The sequence below is a fragment of the Diabrotica virgifera genome, chromosome 2, assembly GCF_917563875.1.
Source record: "Diabrotica virgifera virgifera chromosome 2, PGI_DIABVI_V3a".
Lineage (NCBI taxonomy): Eukaryota > Metazoa > Arthropoda > Insecta > Coleoptera > Chrysomelidae > Diabrotica > Diabrotica virgifera.
Window position 1 is genome coordinate 107757886 of NC_065444.1, and position 17939 is coordinate 107775824.

General features: G+C 36.4%; 2 protein-coding genes across 2 annotated transcripts in view; one reads left to right on the forward strand and one right to left on the reverse strand.

Moving 5' to 3' along the window:
• The first annotated feature begins 656 nt into the window (after positions 1-656).
• Positions 657-4529, forward strand: LOC126880763 (uncharacterized). Its single transcript, XM_050644816.1, has one exon. The coding sequence runs from the start codon at positions 657-659 to the stop codon at positions 4527-4529; it is 3873 nt and encodes a 1290-aa protein (XP_050500773.1).
• A 9090-nt stretch (positions 4530-13619) lies between these two features.
• LOC114335867 (fidgetin-like protein 1) overlaps positions 13620-17939 on the reverse strand; it is a 70370-nt gene continuing 66050 nt past the window's right edge. The window contains exon 6 of the mRNA XM_028286154.2: positions 13620-13992. Coding sequence (XP_028141955.1) covers positions 13681-13992 — 312 coding nt within the window. The 3' untranslated portion in view covers positions 13620-13680. The remainder of the gene's footprint in view (positions 13993-17939) is intronic.

Below are 17939 nucleotides of genomic sequence, written 5' to 3' on the forward strand. Positions count from 1 at the left end.
ATGGTTGTAGATAAAAATAGTAAGACATTTCTTTATTTCATCTATACTGCTTATTACACCACGTTAAATACTTTTCTATGTTAACATATACATCATATCAGCATAGCAAACAATTGTGTGTGTTATGCTAAATTGTTGAAACAATTTTTATTCCATGAATGAAAATTTAATGGTATTATTTTGAATTAATGATTGTGTTAGTGGTCAAGGTGGTGGGGGGTAATCAGGATTTTTACATGTTTACATCTGAAATTTTTAATTTATACATATCGTACATGAAGGGAAAAAAATGTAACCAAGTTCAATAAATATTTTAATACAGCACTTTTACATTGATTCTTATGAGAAAACAAGCACAAATCTACTCATTTCAGGGGCCTTTTGAGCATAACGTATCACCATTCAGTTTTCCGTCCGACCAATGTTTACTAAATACTTGACGCAACTTATATTTTCTCATTCTGTTTCAGATCTTCATTCAGTGCTTTGGTAAATCATTTAGACGTGTGCTCTGGTGAGTGGTATATTTTGAAAAATTTTGATTTTTTGATAATTTTTGAATTTTTTTGATAATTTTTGATTTAAATTAGCAATTTTTGAAAATTTTGAATTTTTATACTTAATCTATCTTTGAATATTGGCTTTTTTAATTTAACATGTTAACTAAACTTATTCAGTTAATTGCAACCATCTTAGGTTTAATTCAAAACAAGTATAATGATGAAAAGTTAAGAAAAGGGTTGATAGAGTGTAGGAAAGCGATTAAAATGATTCATGATAGAATGAGGTTTGCAAAGACGATTGGCGAAAAGCAGCACCTCGAAGCTCAGATGCGGCAGGTGAGAACGTTGAGTAAGCAACTGAAGGCTGAACAAAAGAAGGGGGCGGGACTTAACACTCGTCCGGAGACTGCAAAGCGTAGGGTACATTGGGAAGACTCTGTATCTACATTTAATTCAAGAATTCAGACTGGAGTCATTTCGAACCTTAAACACAAGGACCCAGGTAGTTTCCTGGTTGATTGCAAAGCTCTGTTCAAGCGACGAATCCAGACTGCCTTAAAAAATAACGCTGCAGTAAAAGTTAACATAGCATTTGGAGGAGAATTCGAGATTGCTCAAGGCGATAAGATGATAAATGAAACCAAGTACTTCACTACTTCAAACTCAGCCATTTATAGAGACACCAATCTTGATGAATGGTTCGAGAAAAAAGTAGTGGAACCCATCAACAGAGACTTGGAAGAATTCCAAGAGAGAGATAGTGGCTGGGCACTTAAAGCTGTTGTTAACCTAGGGGTGAATATAAACAAATTTACACCACAGCTTGGCTCCTCATATATTGAACTTCCCCCTCAGATAAAAATAAAACAGGCATGCATTAATGTTAAAAACGATGACGATGCATGCTTTGCATGGGCTGTCATATCGGCATTATATCCTTGTCAGAATAACTCCGCTTTAATGTCATCTTACCCACACTACTCTCAAGTGTTGAAACTTAAAGGTATTCAGTGGCCAATGACCGCCAAACAGATTCCTAATTTTGAAAAGCAGAATAATATATCGATTAATGTTTACATTTTGAAAAAGGAGAAGAAGAACTATACGACTCTCCCTACCTTCCTAACAAAAAACAAGAAGGATAAACATGTGAATCTGCTTTTGATACAAGATAAATATGATGAGCAAGGTCCCCTTAAATATCATTACGTTTGGATAAAAAATCTATCTCGCCTCCTTTCCAAGCAGCTTAGCAATGAAGATGGAACAAAATATTTCTGTGATGGCTGCCTCCATTACTTTCGATCGCAAGAAAAGTTGAATGTTCATAAGACATGCTGCAAAGGGCGATCAGATGTTCTCTGTGATAGGTGTTTACAACCATTTTTATCGTCTACACAGCTAGAAGCTCACATTAACGATTGTGAAAGAATAAATGAAACAGCCATTAAAATGCCTGAAGAAAGCCATAAAATGTTAAAATTTAAGAATTTCAGGAATAAACTAAAAGCCCCCTTCGCGGTATACGCAGATCTTGAAAGCGTTCTGGAACATAGTGCTGAAAAGACTACCTATCAAAAACATATACCTGCTGCCGTTGGGTATTACTTTAAATGTTCCTATGATGATTCTCTGTCATTTTACAAATCATATCGTGGAAAAGATTGCATGAAATGGTTCGCAGATGAACTAAATCAGCTTGCTGAGGATGTTTCTACGGTGTTTATGTGTCCGTTTGATATTAATATGACATTTCAGCAAGAGAGTGATTTTCAAGCAGCCACTCATTGTCATATTTGCGAGCAGCGCTTCTCCCTCAGTGATAAGAAAATGCGAGACCATAATCACCTGATCCCAGAAAATAATTATAGATTTGCATCTCATGAAGGCTGTAATATTAATTACAAAGATGCTCACACTATCCCTGTGATATTTCATAACCTCAGTGGATATGACGCGCATTTCATTATTAATGATATTGCTACTCACATCAAAGGTCCTGTAGATCTTCTTCCTATTACTAAGGAAAAATATATTTCTTTCACTAAACACATTAATGATGCTCGAATTAAATTTCGTTTCATCGATAGTTTTCGATTTATGGCGTCTTCTCTCGATAAGCTCTCTTCTTATTTGACCGAATATCCTAATCTCCGCTCTCAATATGTTTTCCTTCCCGAGGAGCAGTTCAATCTTCTTACTGTGAAAGGTATCATGCCTTATGATTATATTGATTCTTTCGATCGTTTTATTGAAACATGTCTGCCGCCTATCGAGTTTTTTTATAATAAACTTGAGGATAAACCTTGTCCTCGCCGCCATTATCATCGCGCTCTCCAAGTCTGGTCCTCATTCTCTTGTTCTTCTCTCGGAGATTACGTCGATCTCTACATGAAAACCGATATTCTTCTTCTTGCCGACGTTTTCGAACGGTTCCGCTCCAGTTGTCTCGAAACATATAATCTTGACCCCGCTCATTACTTTACTCTGCCTGGATTCACGTGGGATGCGATGCTTAAGTATACAAAACAGGAACTTGAACTTTTAACTGATCCAGATATGCATTTGTTTGTGGAGCGTGGCATTCGTGGTGGTTTGAGTCAAGTTTGCTCGAAACGTCGTGTTCATGCTAATAACAAGTACATGGCATCTTACGACCCATCGAAGCCCGACTCCTATCTGATGTATTTCGATGTCAATAATCAATATGGGTGGGCAATGTCACAATATCTTCCATATGGAGGTTTCGAGTGGTCTGATACTAACATCAACATTCTTAGTATTCCGGACGATTCTTCTGAAGGGTGCATTCTCGAGGTCGATCTGGAGTACCCTCAACATCTCCATGATCGTCATAAAGACATCCCATTCTGTCCCCAATCCTTGAACCCGAAAACTATGAAACCTCCTAAACGTCCGCGAGAGCTGACCAAATTAATGGCTACCCTTCATGATAAAGAAAGATATGTAATTCATTACAGAGCCTTGAAGCAAGCGCTAGCTCATGGATTAATACTAAAAAAGATTCATCGAGTCTTGAAATTTAAGCAGTCTCCTTGGTTAAAGTCATACATCGACTTGAATACAAATCTCCGGAAGGCAGCAAAAAATGAGTTTGAAAAGAATCTGTTTAAGCTTATGAACAATGCAGTGTTTGGTAAGACTTTAGAGGGTGTGCGCAGGCGCGTTGATATTAAATTGCTGACAGAGTGGGAGGGTCGTTATGGAGCTGAAGCTAGAATAAGTAGCCCCCTGTTTAAAAACGCTACTATCTTTAATGAAAATTTGATTGCTGTTGAGATGCATAGAGCGGAAATATGGTTAGTTAAACCGATTTATGTTGGAATGAGTATTTTAGACTTGGCGAAAACGACCATATATGATTTCCAATATGGCTACTTAGCTAGCAGGTTCGGAGAAAACTTTTCGACCTGCTATACCGATACTGATAGTGTGATCGTGGAGATACGGGAAAAAGACCCGTATGAAGCAATGATACATGATTGCTATAAATATTTTGATACCTCAGACTATCCTAAAGATAACATTTACGGCATCCCTCTGGTTAATAAGAAGGTATTGGGCATAATGAAAGATGAGAATAATGGCTGCATTATGACCGACTACATAGGACTCCGATCGAAATTATACACGACAAAAGCAGCTACCACAGATGTTGACATTAAAAAGCTGAGGGGGAAGTTGAAAGAACAAGAGTATGACGATGATGAAGTTGATAATATTATACGAAATTATGGTGTGACAAAGAAGGCGAAGGGGGTAAAGAAATCTGTAGTAAATACTAAAATTACTTTTGAGGACTACGTAGAATGTTCAGATACCTTTACAGCAAAGGTCACCTCACAAAATCTTATACGCTCTGATAAACACAAAGTTTATTCTATAACTCAAAGTAAGATTGCGCTAAGCCCCAATGATGATAAAAGACATCACATTCAGGGTTCTTATGATACGCTTCCCTTTGGGCACTATTTAATTGATACTCTTGAGATGGATGTTGATTAGATTTAACACAAAGATTTGAATAAACTTATTTTAACATTTATCATTGATGATTTTATTGACTTTAAGATGGATGCTGATTGAAGTTGGTCTTAAAACTTTATTTATTACAAATGTACAATTTTTTTATTATATTCCTCTTATCACCCTATCACTAATCGTTTTTACGTCACTAAGATTATTTATATGATTGAATATTGTAATTTTTTATAACTTTATTTATTACAACTAACATAATGATATCTGGAACAGGCCCTTTTTACTACATTCCTCAACCTTTCCCACACTCATTGTTTTTATATCATATGATGATTCTAGTAACTCATACTTTTGTATATATTATCTCTAAATTTAGTATAATTAAGTATGCCCCTAAAAAGATGTTTAGTTATGACCAAAAAAAAAAAAGATATCTGATATGGACCACTGGCAAATTAATGAGCCGTTCTGGTTAATTCCAGAGCCGTTGCTCGTGTAGCCTCCAAGTTAAAACAATCGATAACTTAATGGTCTTCTTTCCCCGATTTAGTTTTAAGTCTTCGATATCCTATCAAAATACAGGAGTCGAAAAAATCCCTAGTTTTAAGATTAGATAACCTACAGTTATTTTCCCCTAATAATTCATTTTTGAATACTATAGAACTTAGTAACGAATGAATTGATACCAAAGTATCGGTGTTTTAACATTAATAAGAATACATAAAAGATGTCCAACAGATCAATAAAAAGATGTCTACTAAACCAAGTAAAGAGCTGATCTTAGTAAGTTAAGTATATCACTATTATTAAATATATTATCATATAATGTAAAAATCATTCCTACTAACCATTACCCCTACTAACCTGGCGGTCGATGTAGTCGTACCTTCACGTTGGTGATCGCTGTTAAGAATATATTTTTGTTTTTTCAATAAATTTATGTTCGACCGAATTGGCTACCTTTCATTCATTGCATGCTTACATTATTTTTATAAATCGCTTTACACACATTTCATCGCTTAGATACTAACATTATTTTATTAACGTTTACATATTAACCATTACTTACTGCTTGACTGTCCTTGCTAACATTTTTTCAGTCTATGTAGTCTAAATTTGTTTATGGTCGTAGGTAAAATACAGTACATGTATTTTTCTATTTCAATAATACAACTTATTTTCACTATATTAAATACCTTTTCTATGTCGACGTATAACTCATATCTATAAACAATTGTTTGTGCTATGCTATATTGTTAAACGATTTTTCTAATAAAACAGATAATCCCATTTTTATGTGAGAAGTATAATACCAACCTACATAATATTACCCTACTTGCCGTATATGAAATAAAGTATGCAACTTACAATCTTTGTAAATAGCAAGTGTATGATTGGAGGAAGATTCATGTAGATCCAATCAGAGAATATTATATTGTGTATGTTTGTCGGTCTGATCTTAAGAATGTTATATGTTCTTTGTAATGACCAGGTGTATGAATGGAGGGAGATTCATGTATAGTAGTATTCAATAATAGAAGACGGTGGATGTTTGTTGGTTTGATCTTAAGAATGTTATTATATTCTTTGTAATGACCAGGTGTATGAATGGAGGGAGATTCATGTATAGAAGATTATAGAAGATGATATTGAGGATGATTGTTGCTTTGGTCATAAGAATGGTATACGTTCGTCGTATTCTATTTCTAGTATTACCTCCCACGCTGCTATGTTGTTTTTATCGACACCTGTATCTTTTATTAATTGTTTCGAGAGAGAGAGAGAGAGAGAGAGAGAGAGAGAGAGAGAGAGAGAGAGAGAGAGAGAGAGAGAGAGAGAGAGAGAGAGAGTCTTTTATGATGTCTTATAGATGCTAGATGGTTTGGGCAAAGATAAAGAACGGAAGATGAAAGTGAGAGCATGTCATGTATGTTCGGTGGTTTGGATATAATGTCCTAATGATTCTATTGTGTCTTATACGGTAAGTCGTTTAGACGCTACATTCCAAATGTTCCTCTGATAATGCAGCCATTGTAATTTCCATGATTCAATACTCCTTTTGTCAATGTCGCGATGATTGTTTTCTCAACATATTCGCTATTCCTTCCTTTACCTACGATACCTCACATATCACGATCTGATCAATAACAGCGGAGATATGCTGTAGTGCCGTTTTGGCCGTCCTCTTTGTTTTTGTATTAGCTTATTCCTTACCCCCTCCACTTTCCTACGATACCTCATACATCACGAGCTGATCAATAACAACAGAGATATGCTGTAGTGCCGTTTTGGTCGTCTTCTTTGTTTTTTGTATTAGCTTATTCCTTAGCCCTCCACTTTCCTACGATACCTCACACGTCATGATCGGACCGATAACAACGGAGATATGCTATAGTACCGTTTTGGCTCTGCCGTTCTCTTTGTTTTTTGTGTTAACTTATTCCTTACCCTCTCCACTTTCCTTCGATACCTCACACGTCAAGATCGGACGAGTCTTGGCGCCTCCACCACTATACGCGTCAAAAATGACCAGAATGGACCTTAGCGATTTCTTATGGGATTTAACACGGGAAAATACGCCGAACTGTTGCAGTACAATTACTCTAAGGCACACGAAGCTACAGTACGCGGAAAAACATCCTATAATTTTACCTAAGGACAGCGCATTAACAAAGTTAATTATATCGGACAGTCATACAAAAAATCTGCATAGCGGACTACAACAGACATTACAATACATAAAGAGGAAATATTGGATAATAAACGGAAGAAGAACCGTGAAAAGTCAGTTAACTAAATGTATAAAGTGTAGGAGGTATAAAGGACAAGTAGCACAACAGTTAATGGGAGACGTGCCGGAGGACAGAGTGAACCCGAGTCATCCTTTCACGAATACAGGGATAGATTACGCCGGGCCGATAAAAATAAGTACTACGAAAGGCAGAGGACAAAGGAGTTATAAAGGATACATTGCAGTATTTGTGTGTCTGTCAACAAAGGCAGTACATCTTGAGGTAGTAAGTGATATGTCTACAGATGCATTTATTGCGGCGTTCAAAAGATTTACGGCACGCAGAGGACAGTGCGTCAACATTTACAGTGATAACGGAACCACATTCGTAGGAACGGCAAACTTACTAAAAAAAGAAAATCAAAACCTAGAGGACGAGATAAAACAAGGATTAATTGCACTAGGCACCCAGTGGCACGTCATACCTGCATATGCGCCACACTTCGGAGGATTGTGGGAAAGCGCCGTGCGAATAATGAAATATCATCTGAAAAGAATCATAGGGGAAACAGTACTGACATATGAAGAACTGAGTACGGTGCTAACACAAATAGAAGCCTGTATGAATTCGAGACCATTATGTGAATCATCAGAAGACCCAGAAGGAAAAATAGCAATCACACCAGCTCACTTCCTTATAGGGAAAGAAATTGTATCACCGAATCGGGAAGAAGAGCTCACGACGTACTTGAAGATGCCAGCAAGGTGGCGAATATTGAAAAAAATAAAAAGGGATTTCTGGAAGATTTGGAGGCAAGAGTACCTGCAACAGTTACAACAAAGGAATAAATGGCATAAAACACACCCAAACATAAAAAAAGAAGAAATAGTCATAATTAAGGAAGAGGATACACCTCCAGGTATATGGCCACTAGCAAGGGTAATAGAAACACACCCTGGAGCGGAGGGATTAACCAGAGTAATGTCAGTGAGAAAGGCAAACGGGAAAATAACAAAAAGACCTATACATAAGCTGATAAAATTAGAAGAAGAGAAACAGGAAAAACCAAAGAATTCATCAGGATCAAGATGGAAGAAAATATTAATCGCAATAATGTTTTTAACACTATTGAAACCCATGAATGCAGAACTGTATAAAATATATAATCCGGAACCAGGGTTATTTACTGAAGACCTTGGAGAGGTTTACATAGATCGAGGAACATTCCGAATAAAAGTGCTAATCGAAAAAGGAAGAGTTCAAAAGGAGCATCAACTGATAGGAAGTATGATACAAGGCATACGGGATCTGTGCCAAGAGACAAAAATCGTAAATTGTAAGGAGATAATAGGGAAGTTAGAGGAAGGACAAAGGAAGGCGGAGTCAATAAGTGAAGCGTTGACAGTAGAAATAAAAGGAAGAGAAAAAAGAGGAATATTAGGAACAATATTAACCTCCATATTTGGAGTGAACGACGAAGCCTATAGTGACATTGAGACACTAGACAAAAACCAGAGAGAATTAATAAAGGGGTCACAGCATCAGGCAAAGATAATGTTAGAGACAATAACGTCAATAAACCACACGGAGATGAGGATAAATGAACAGATGAACAAGTTTAACAAAGCACTATTCACAGGCCTACAAGAAATATCAAAAGGACTCAATGAAGTAGAAGACAAAGCATTAAGACTAGAAACCGAATATAGCACGTTACGAATACAAACCATAGCATTACAAGTTACGGAGTTCATAAACGAATATATTCAATTTTACGAGGGAATATTAAACCTGCACTACAACCACGGCCATTTCGTTGATATAATAAAGCCGGGTCAAATAACCAAGTTAATAGAAAGAGCGGGGAAGATACTACCACAAGGAGTGGAAATACGACGACAACCCATTATAGAAACAGAGGTCAGCCATGACGACAAGTATATAAAGGTCATCGGCTACTTCATAGTGACAGGGAGAAATAATTACAGCATGCTCAAGATCACCGCGATACCACTTAAGGTCGAGTGGTCAGTGTTGCATTCGTTTGTCGCCCCAAGAAATCTACTGATTGTAGATTATAACACTCTCCACTACTTCGAATTGACCGCAGAAGATAAAGCAAGATGCTTACAGCTGGCACGGGCACAGATAGCGTGCTCTCCAACGGCCGTAATGAACATGGATACCAAACCAAACTGTATACTGGAAGAAATTTATGAGCGATCTAAGAATAGCACATGTCCAGTGGTTACCCGGGCAATACATCAAGCTCAGTGGAGTAAGATGGGTACACCCAACCTTTGGTTAATAATCACACCGATTCCGATACACCTGTCCATTATCTGTGATGGAAATCGGAACGAAAGAGTTCTGGAGCGAGTCTCATTTCTGAAACTCTCGCCCCGATGCATCGCCCAAACGAAAAACATTACATTACTCCCCACTAGCAGCGGGGTGGAGACAGCGATAACCAGCTACCTGAAGACTCCGATCACTCCTGTAGCGCAGTTGCTGACGATGCCAAGACATCTGTTAAATACGATTCAACCCACACACATTAACACACAAGGCGATGAATTCCGTACTATACTATTGGACGAAGAAAGTCTGGAGCAAGAAGTAGCGCATACGCCCTGGCGAAAGATACATGAGTCACATTGGACTTATTTAACGGCCACCGGGGTCATTACTTCGATTGTGGTGATTGGTCTGCTCATATTGTGGAGATACTGTCCTGGTATACGAAAATGTCGCTCAGGCAAAGCACTTAGGCAGACACCCGACCACGAGGTAACTTCTTTAGCTCGTAAACGGAAAGACGCCTCCCCGTCGACTTCCAAAGCCGACATCCCCCTCAACACTTTTTCATCTAGTAGTCCCAGTTTTGATCTAAATATAGAGTCGGACGGTGAAAGCTAAGTTAACAGTTGGAAAAATATTGATTATTCTTAAACTACTTATTAATAAATTATGTATGTTGTCATATTGGAGATATGGTTGTTATATTTTATATTTATGTTATACTTGTAAACCTCGAACACTGATACTTGGGACAGCTTCCGGCGGGCAGTATGTCCAATAATAAATATTCAGAATTCATATTCGATATTGAACAGAATTATTTTATCACCCAGTAGACCGCACGAATTTATTTATTTTATATTCACGCACGTAGATTAATTAGTTTAGATACAAATTGGTCAATTATCAACAATATAATTTGGAAATGTCACGAAACTGCTGACAAAAGTAGAATTATTTACCTTAATTAGATATACAAATCACGGGTGACTAGCGTCACCTATGACCCAATTTAAGCTTCTATAAAACTAGGCTCTTGGGCCTAGAAAGAGGGTTCTCATTCAGTCTTCAGCTAATCGCGTATCATTTAACAGTTACAGTGTTCGGCGGTTCTCCCGGGATTGAAATATATCCTTGTGTTCGTCTATATCTATAAACGTATTTATCGCTACTCACGTCTTTTACATCCTACGTAATTACACACTGCCTTGTGTTTATTTTCTCATTCTTATGTAAAAGTTTGCTTTATCATTTTAGCTGACATCAAAATCATACATAAAATAATTCAAGGTATTTAAGTATGGTATATTTAAAACCCAAAACATATAGCTTGTGCTATGTTAGAAGACGTATAGTAACTTACTTTCAGTATCAGTATGTAATTATTTTCTAATCAATATTGAGCTAGTGACACAAGTAGCGACTGCATCATTTCAGAATTTAAGCTGAGTCACTCTAGGTGTTGTAGTAATCAGAATCAGTAATATAATAATATTATTGTTCATCAAATAGGACTTTTCAACGCTTCTCATTTGTTTGAATATTAATTTATTTACTAAAAATTCAAATTCCATCATGTTATGTCTAACAGCTGATTGTCATTTGTCGAGTTTGAGCAAACTGACCTTGAATTATGCCTTGAATCAGATGTTCAGGATGTGACGTCACTAACTGTCAAGTTTGATCAAATAACTGTCAATTATTTGATCAAACTTGACTAGTGACACAAACTATACATACTAACTGTCACTTTGTGTCACTAACTGTCAAGTTTGATCAAATAACTGTCAATTATTTGATGGTGAGACGGGGCCTTTAAGGCCCCGTCTCACCATCAAATAATTTGATCAAACAGTTTGCTCAAACTGCGGAAGTACGTCAAAGTGACGTCACAATTGCAGTTTTTTTGAAATTTTTCATTATATACACTCAGGATGTGACGTCACTAACTGACACTTTGTGTCACTAACTGTCAAGTTTGATCAAATTATTTGATGGTGAGACGGGGCCTTTACACTCTGATGCGCAGGGGCTCTCTATCAGCAAAGTACGTATGTGAGACGTCCTGGGTACAAGAACTCACACACTAAATCCGTGACGCGTGAGGCACTCTATTCCCGCTATTTCTAGTGACTAGTGACCTATCATTGATCTGTATTGCTAGCTCGGGCGTTGAGTCCTCGCGCCGGGCTTGGTTTTATAAAAAAGAATCCTATTTAAAAAAAATTTTATACTCCGAGACATTTTCCACAACACACAACTTTCACTAAAATGACACTTATTTATACTCGAGGTCTATTCTCCTATCAACTTCTGATAATTGTTGAATGCAGTATTTTTCAATGGATAATAGGGCTAACTTTCAAAGTCTGTCTTCGCTTGTTTAACTTCTTTTAAACTCTTAATTTGAAACTTTTAATTCATCTTAATACTGCAAAACTTCGTTCAACTGATGCACTTGTGGCTGGGATAGTTAGTAGTACGAATTCACACAACTTGACCACTTCACACAGTGACTTGTTTAAACCAGTAGTTATAAAAAAATCCCAGATTTCTGGGTATTTCTTTATAATTAATGTCAGTTGTTTCATAAATGACACTTAACTGAGAATGCAAAGCTGGGATATCAAAAAATTTTCATTATTTAATCGTAGTGAAATAAATTCCCCTGTGGAAAATTTTGATGAATTATAATTAGAAATATTAAGATTATATATTAATTCTACAAATTTTAAATCGTTAAAATTTTGAAAGCTAGAATTCATTTGTTGTAGAATATTATCAAAAGGTCTCTTTGTTTCCTCTGTTTTCTCTGTCTCCGAAATTACCAATCTTCATTATTTTTCTTTCATGTTCAAACCCCATATGTTCAGTTTTATCCCAAATGTTTTTAAACTGCTCTCGTTTTTTTAATTATCGTATTAATAAAGTCATCAATTTGTCTTATACAAAATGCAATACCATTTGATTTCTGTAAAATGTCAAATAAAAGATCTAATCAGTAAAAGGAAAAATCTCTGCAAAAAATTTAAATCAAAATATTCTTTAAGCGAATGTATGTAATACCTAAGCACCCCTTAGCAGCAGTAACAGTCGGAGCATCTCACTTTCGGGAAGGCGATAGGACGATCGCTTCCAGGGTACCAAAATTCGCGCGACTAGTGGGTGCGGTCATTGAACCCTGACCAACTTTTAAACGGGACAACTGCATGACAAGCGGCGATTTTGAGATGCGCTTCTGTCAGGAGTGGACCGAATAGTTGAATTGTGTGCATATTGAGTTCGTTCGTACGCGATTAATTTTTAATATCTTTCAATGCCTATTGCCTAGGTAATAGGTATGTAGATTACTTGGATTGGGGAAAAATTTTTGATTATTAAATATTAATTAATAATATATTTTCTTATACCGACGTATAAATAGGGAAGCGGTGCTTCCTCCGCTTCCATGGACCGCACGCCTCTGCATCGATGTAAACCTCCTCGATGGCATCGCGATGGATGTTTAGCTAAACCGTCATCGCGACTTACCTGCTCTGTTCGCTTCCATTAATTACAATGTGTTTGTTTTACATAGATGTTGACATCGACCGCGACCGACAGCTACAGCTCCACCGCGACTTACTTGTTTTGTGCTTACCCTAAGACTACAATCGAGTTTTAATTTTAATATTTTATATATGCTAGAATATTCCACAGGGTGTTCCGAACTTTAAGGAAAAAACAAAGTATGATTGTTACACCCGGTGTAAAATGACATTTACCTTTCTAGCAACAATATTCTTAGATAATAAGGCTATAACATACTAAAAAAATTACTCAAATCGGACAACTGGTTTAGAAAATTCGAGACATCAAAATGTCCCATTTTTAAGGTGTTGCTTTAATTTTGCCGGTGTGTGTAATTCTTTTGTTTTTCTCATAAAACTCAATTGCTTCTTCCTCTTCTTTTTTATTGTCCTTTCTGCTAATAACTCCCAGTAGTCGATGCAGAAGTATTTTTGTTCAAATAAAAAAGATCTGATAACTAAAAATTAACCAGCCGAACAAAGTTTAGTATAATACAAAAAAGAAACGAAGATAAAACTTATTATTATTTATTAAAAAATAGTATTTCTGGAAAATATTACTAAAATACATAATTACAACCCAGACCCATATGTTTTGTTCCATATAAGATAATGTTCCAAATCCTTTGGTGACACACTAGATCTAACTCTATTCAATGATTTTTCAAAATCTTCCATTAATAGCGGCCTCACTTCATTGGCTTGTATATGCTCAATCATACTCATATCTATTGAACGTATAGGGCCCAAAGATGCTTCAGAACACAAACTTTTAATATCTGCTCCTGAATATCCATCAGAAAGTTTAGCAACTTTTTCGAAATTTTCAAATGTCAGCTGATGGTTCTCGTTCTTGATTAACTTTTGTATAAGTTGCAATCTAGCCTAAAAATAATATATTAGCTATAGTTTCGCCAATGCTGTACTTAAAATAGTGTTTGCTATGAAGTAAATCATTTATTTTAATTTCGAAGGTAATAAAAACTAGGAATTCTACATATAACTATTTTGTACGTGTATAGTAAAGTAAGAAATATTTCATAGAATAAAGAGGTAAAAGCTAATGTGGAAAACAATTAAAAAAGGACCCCGCAACAATACTTATGGAAAAGTGGCCACGGTCAAATTTAACGAAAGTTTGGTCAATGATAGTTCTCAGTGTGTCGATTAAAAAAATCCATGGGACCTATACTAAATTTACAAACAAGATGCAGAAGAAATAAACAAACCAAGGTACGTTAAATGCGAGCACTCCCGAATTCGGGAGTGCTCCTAGTAGCATTTAACGTGTCTTGCTTTGTTTATTTCTACTGTATCTTGATTTAAATTTAGTATAGGTCTGAAGAACTATTATTTTGAAGCTACAGCCTTCTGAAGTTGTTGGATTCGGGTGCTCGATTTATTTTAAGTGCATTGATTCACGGTCAAGTTAACGAAAATATTTATTATTGAAAGAAGAGAAGACTCATTTTCTGCATGCATATTTGCGTGTTGCATATGAATTCGTGGTCAAAATGATGCATCATATTTTAGTCTTCAGAAAATCTCCGAAAAGTCCTCAGAAAACTGAAGAAGTATGATAAAAAGTGCTGCTAGAGCGACATAAGAATTATCATGTTTTCATTAATGCTTCACGCTTATCCAAATCAGTATAGCTGCATTTCCGCCTCATCTTTAGAAAACTACTGAACAGTGGCGGATCTATGGGGAGGAATGGGAGAATTCCCCACTAACACGCTCTAGAATTAAATAAAAAATTGTTGTTGAAACAAAACAATGTTGCTGACATGAAACTTAAACTACAGACAGACAAATTCAACCCAATTAATTCGACAGTTAGGAAAATTAAGGGAACTTATTGCACATAAGTTATTATCTATGTCTTTTCTGTACTTTGGGTTTATCTTTTTTGTCTTTTGGTTGGTGTTTCATTCGAAGTCCCGTCCCCTCCAAGAAAAATGTCTAGATCCGCCACTGCTAATGAACCGCCTTCAGAAAACTGAAGAACAACCATATCAAGTGCTGCTAGAGCCGCACAAGACCTCTCACGCTTTCACGCATGCAGAATATAAACCTAATCTCCGCAACAGCACCATGTGATTTTGATGAGAATATGGTTGAATTGGGATTCATAACAGTTCGAATATTTTCTAGGTTTCGGCAAGCTATAAACACCAAATATTCGTTTCCTACACGGTTGATGAAGAGAATGATGAAGATAAATCTACAGAAGACCCGATTAGCAGGTACTACTGCACGTACATGTCAATCTGGTGCGAGAACTGTGGGTACTTGTGCTCATATAACCAGCTGTGAGATTACGAACACTCGATACGAATCGAATCTGCCATGTTTTACCGTACTCTAGCTGGTTATATGAGCGCAAGTACCCACAGTTCTCGCACCAGATTGACATGTACGTACAGTAGTACCTGCTAATAGAGGCTTTTGCAGAAAACCACAAAAACACGTTTCATGTTTCCGGGAAATCGGCCAGCGCCACTGCGCCTGGCGGCAGCGTGTCCGGCTCCAACACGCCATGTCGTCAGTCGTATTAGCGCAGTTTTCGAGACTAGTCTCAAATTTTACTAATTTATTAGTGAAATGTTTTCGTGGCGTTTCCAAAAAATGAGCGGAAAGGAAGGAGGTGCATTTTGGGAACGACAAGAGTTAGAAAAACAACAAAAATTAAATGCAGTATTAAAAAAACCCCCAAGATTCAGCTTTTTACCAAATCAATGGAAGATAGTATACCAACGAGCACTTCTTTTCAAAACGATCCAATTGCAACAGTTTCAGATGTTTTAGAAGGTAGGTTTATTTGACTGTTTTAGTTAGGTACTTTTTTAATAAAATAAAATTTGCAGCAGGATCTTCATCACGTCGAGATGATTCATCCACAGCAAATTCAGACCCACTTGTGATATCGAGTTACATCCTGAAAAGAGTTCTCCTGAACGTCAAATTCTAGTCGAAAATGGTGCTAATCGAGTTGATTTACAAGATACAAAATTCTGGCCAAGAAATTGTGTAGATGAAGTGCTGAAAGAATTCAAAACGCAGGATCTTAATTCGTTAGACTTTGAATCTTCAAAAAGAAAAATAGGAAAACAAAACAGGTACTTCACTATCACCTTTCTATAAAGTTTTAAAGAATGGTGGACAGTCATGAAAGGTCAGTCGCTCATTTAGAACATCTTAAAAATTTTATTTCAAGAAATTCATTGAGTATGAGAAAGATCGATGATTCTCTGCGGCAACAGATTGAACATGAGACCACATGTTGGCGAAACATATTACAAAAAGTCGTTAGTGTCATAAAATTCTTAGCTAGTCGGAAACTATCTTTTAGAGAAACCGACAAAAAATTTGGTTCTGCTAGCAATGGCAACTACCTCGGATTACTAGAGTTGTTGGCGGAATATGATCCTCTTTTAAAGGAACATATTGAAAAATATGCTTCAAAAGGCTGTGGTTCAGTATCTTATTTATCAAAAACGATTTGTTTTGAATTTTTGCAAGTGCTTTCGGACCACATATTAGAAGAAATAATTGTAAAACAAATTCATTGTGGCAAAATATTATTCAATCAGTGTTGACTCTACGCCTGATATAACACGTACAGATCAACTGACATTCATTATTAGGTATTGCTCGGACACCGGAACACCTGTCGAGAGGTTCATACAGTTTTTAGACAACACTGGCCACAAAGCCGAAGATAATATGGAAGCCAGCATTGTAAAAATTTTGTCCAACCTGAATATAAATATCGATGACTGCAGGGGGCAATCTTATGACAATGTGAATAAGATGTCTGGCGTTTATAGTGGTGTCCAAGCCCGAATAAAATCTAGGAATAGTTTGGCAAAATACGTAACATGTGCAGCCCATTCCCTAAATTTGATTGTGCAACATGCAGCAGAATGCACTATTTCTTTTTTTTAGTTGCTGAAGGAATTTATGTTTTTTTCTCAGCTTCAACTTACAGATGGAAACGACTCACTGATCTATTGAAAAATTGTGGCCATACAACATTTGTTCCAAAAAGAGTTAATGTGACTCGATGGTCAGGACGATTTAATGCATTAAAAGCTCTTAATTTATGCTATCAAGATATAAAGCAAGCACTTTTAGAGTTATCCTCTAACGACGACGAGAAGATGCCAGTTCGCTGTCAAGCAAACAATTTACACGAAAAGATGGCTACGTTAGAATTTGATACTTATGTTGCCTTTTGGTTCGAAGTACTGGAAAGAACTGACCTAGCGAGTAAATCTTTACAAAGCGCAAATATAGACTTACATACATGTTCGTCTTTGTATAGCTCGTTACAACATTTTTACGAGTCTCTTCGTGATCAATGTATTTTATTTAAACAAAAGGGGCAGCTCTTATCACAACAAAAGGATTACAGCAAAGAAATTAGTAGTCGCAAAAGAAAATTACAGTTTAACGAAACAGATACAAAAGAGATCCTTACACCGCAAAATAAGATTAGAACCCAAGTGCTGTATAACAAAATTGATTATTTGGCAAATAATCTGAAATCTAGAGGAAAAGCTTATGAAGATCTTGCCATCACTTTCTCATTTTTATTTTCTCTACCTCTTTCGGAGGATAACGTGATTTCAGACAAAGCGTCGCGTCGGTATTAGTGAATATTTATTCGAATAACTTGGATACATCTCTAGCAAGTGAGAGTATTCAATTAAAACATTTTATAATGTCACTACTAGGCCAAGTTGAGTATAAAAATCCAACAACTCACAGTGCTACTTTTGTGATGGAGCTTTTGCATAAAAATAATATCATTGCAACCTTCCCAAACG

Coding starts and splice junctions, on each gene's coding strand:
- LOC126880763 (XM_050644816.1), top strand. CDS start 657: ATGTTAACTAAACTTATTCAGTTAATTGCAACCATCTTAGGTTTAATT.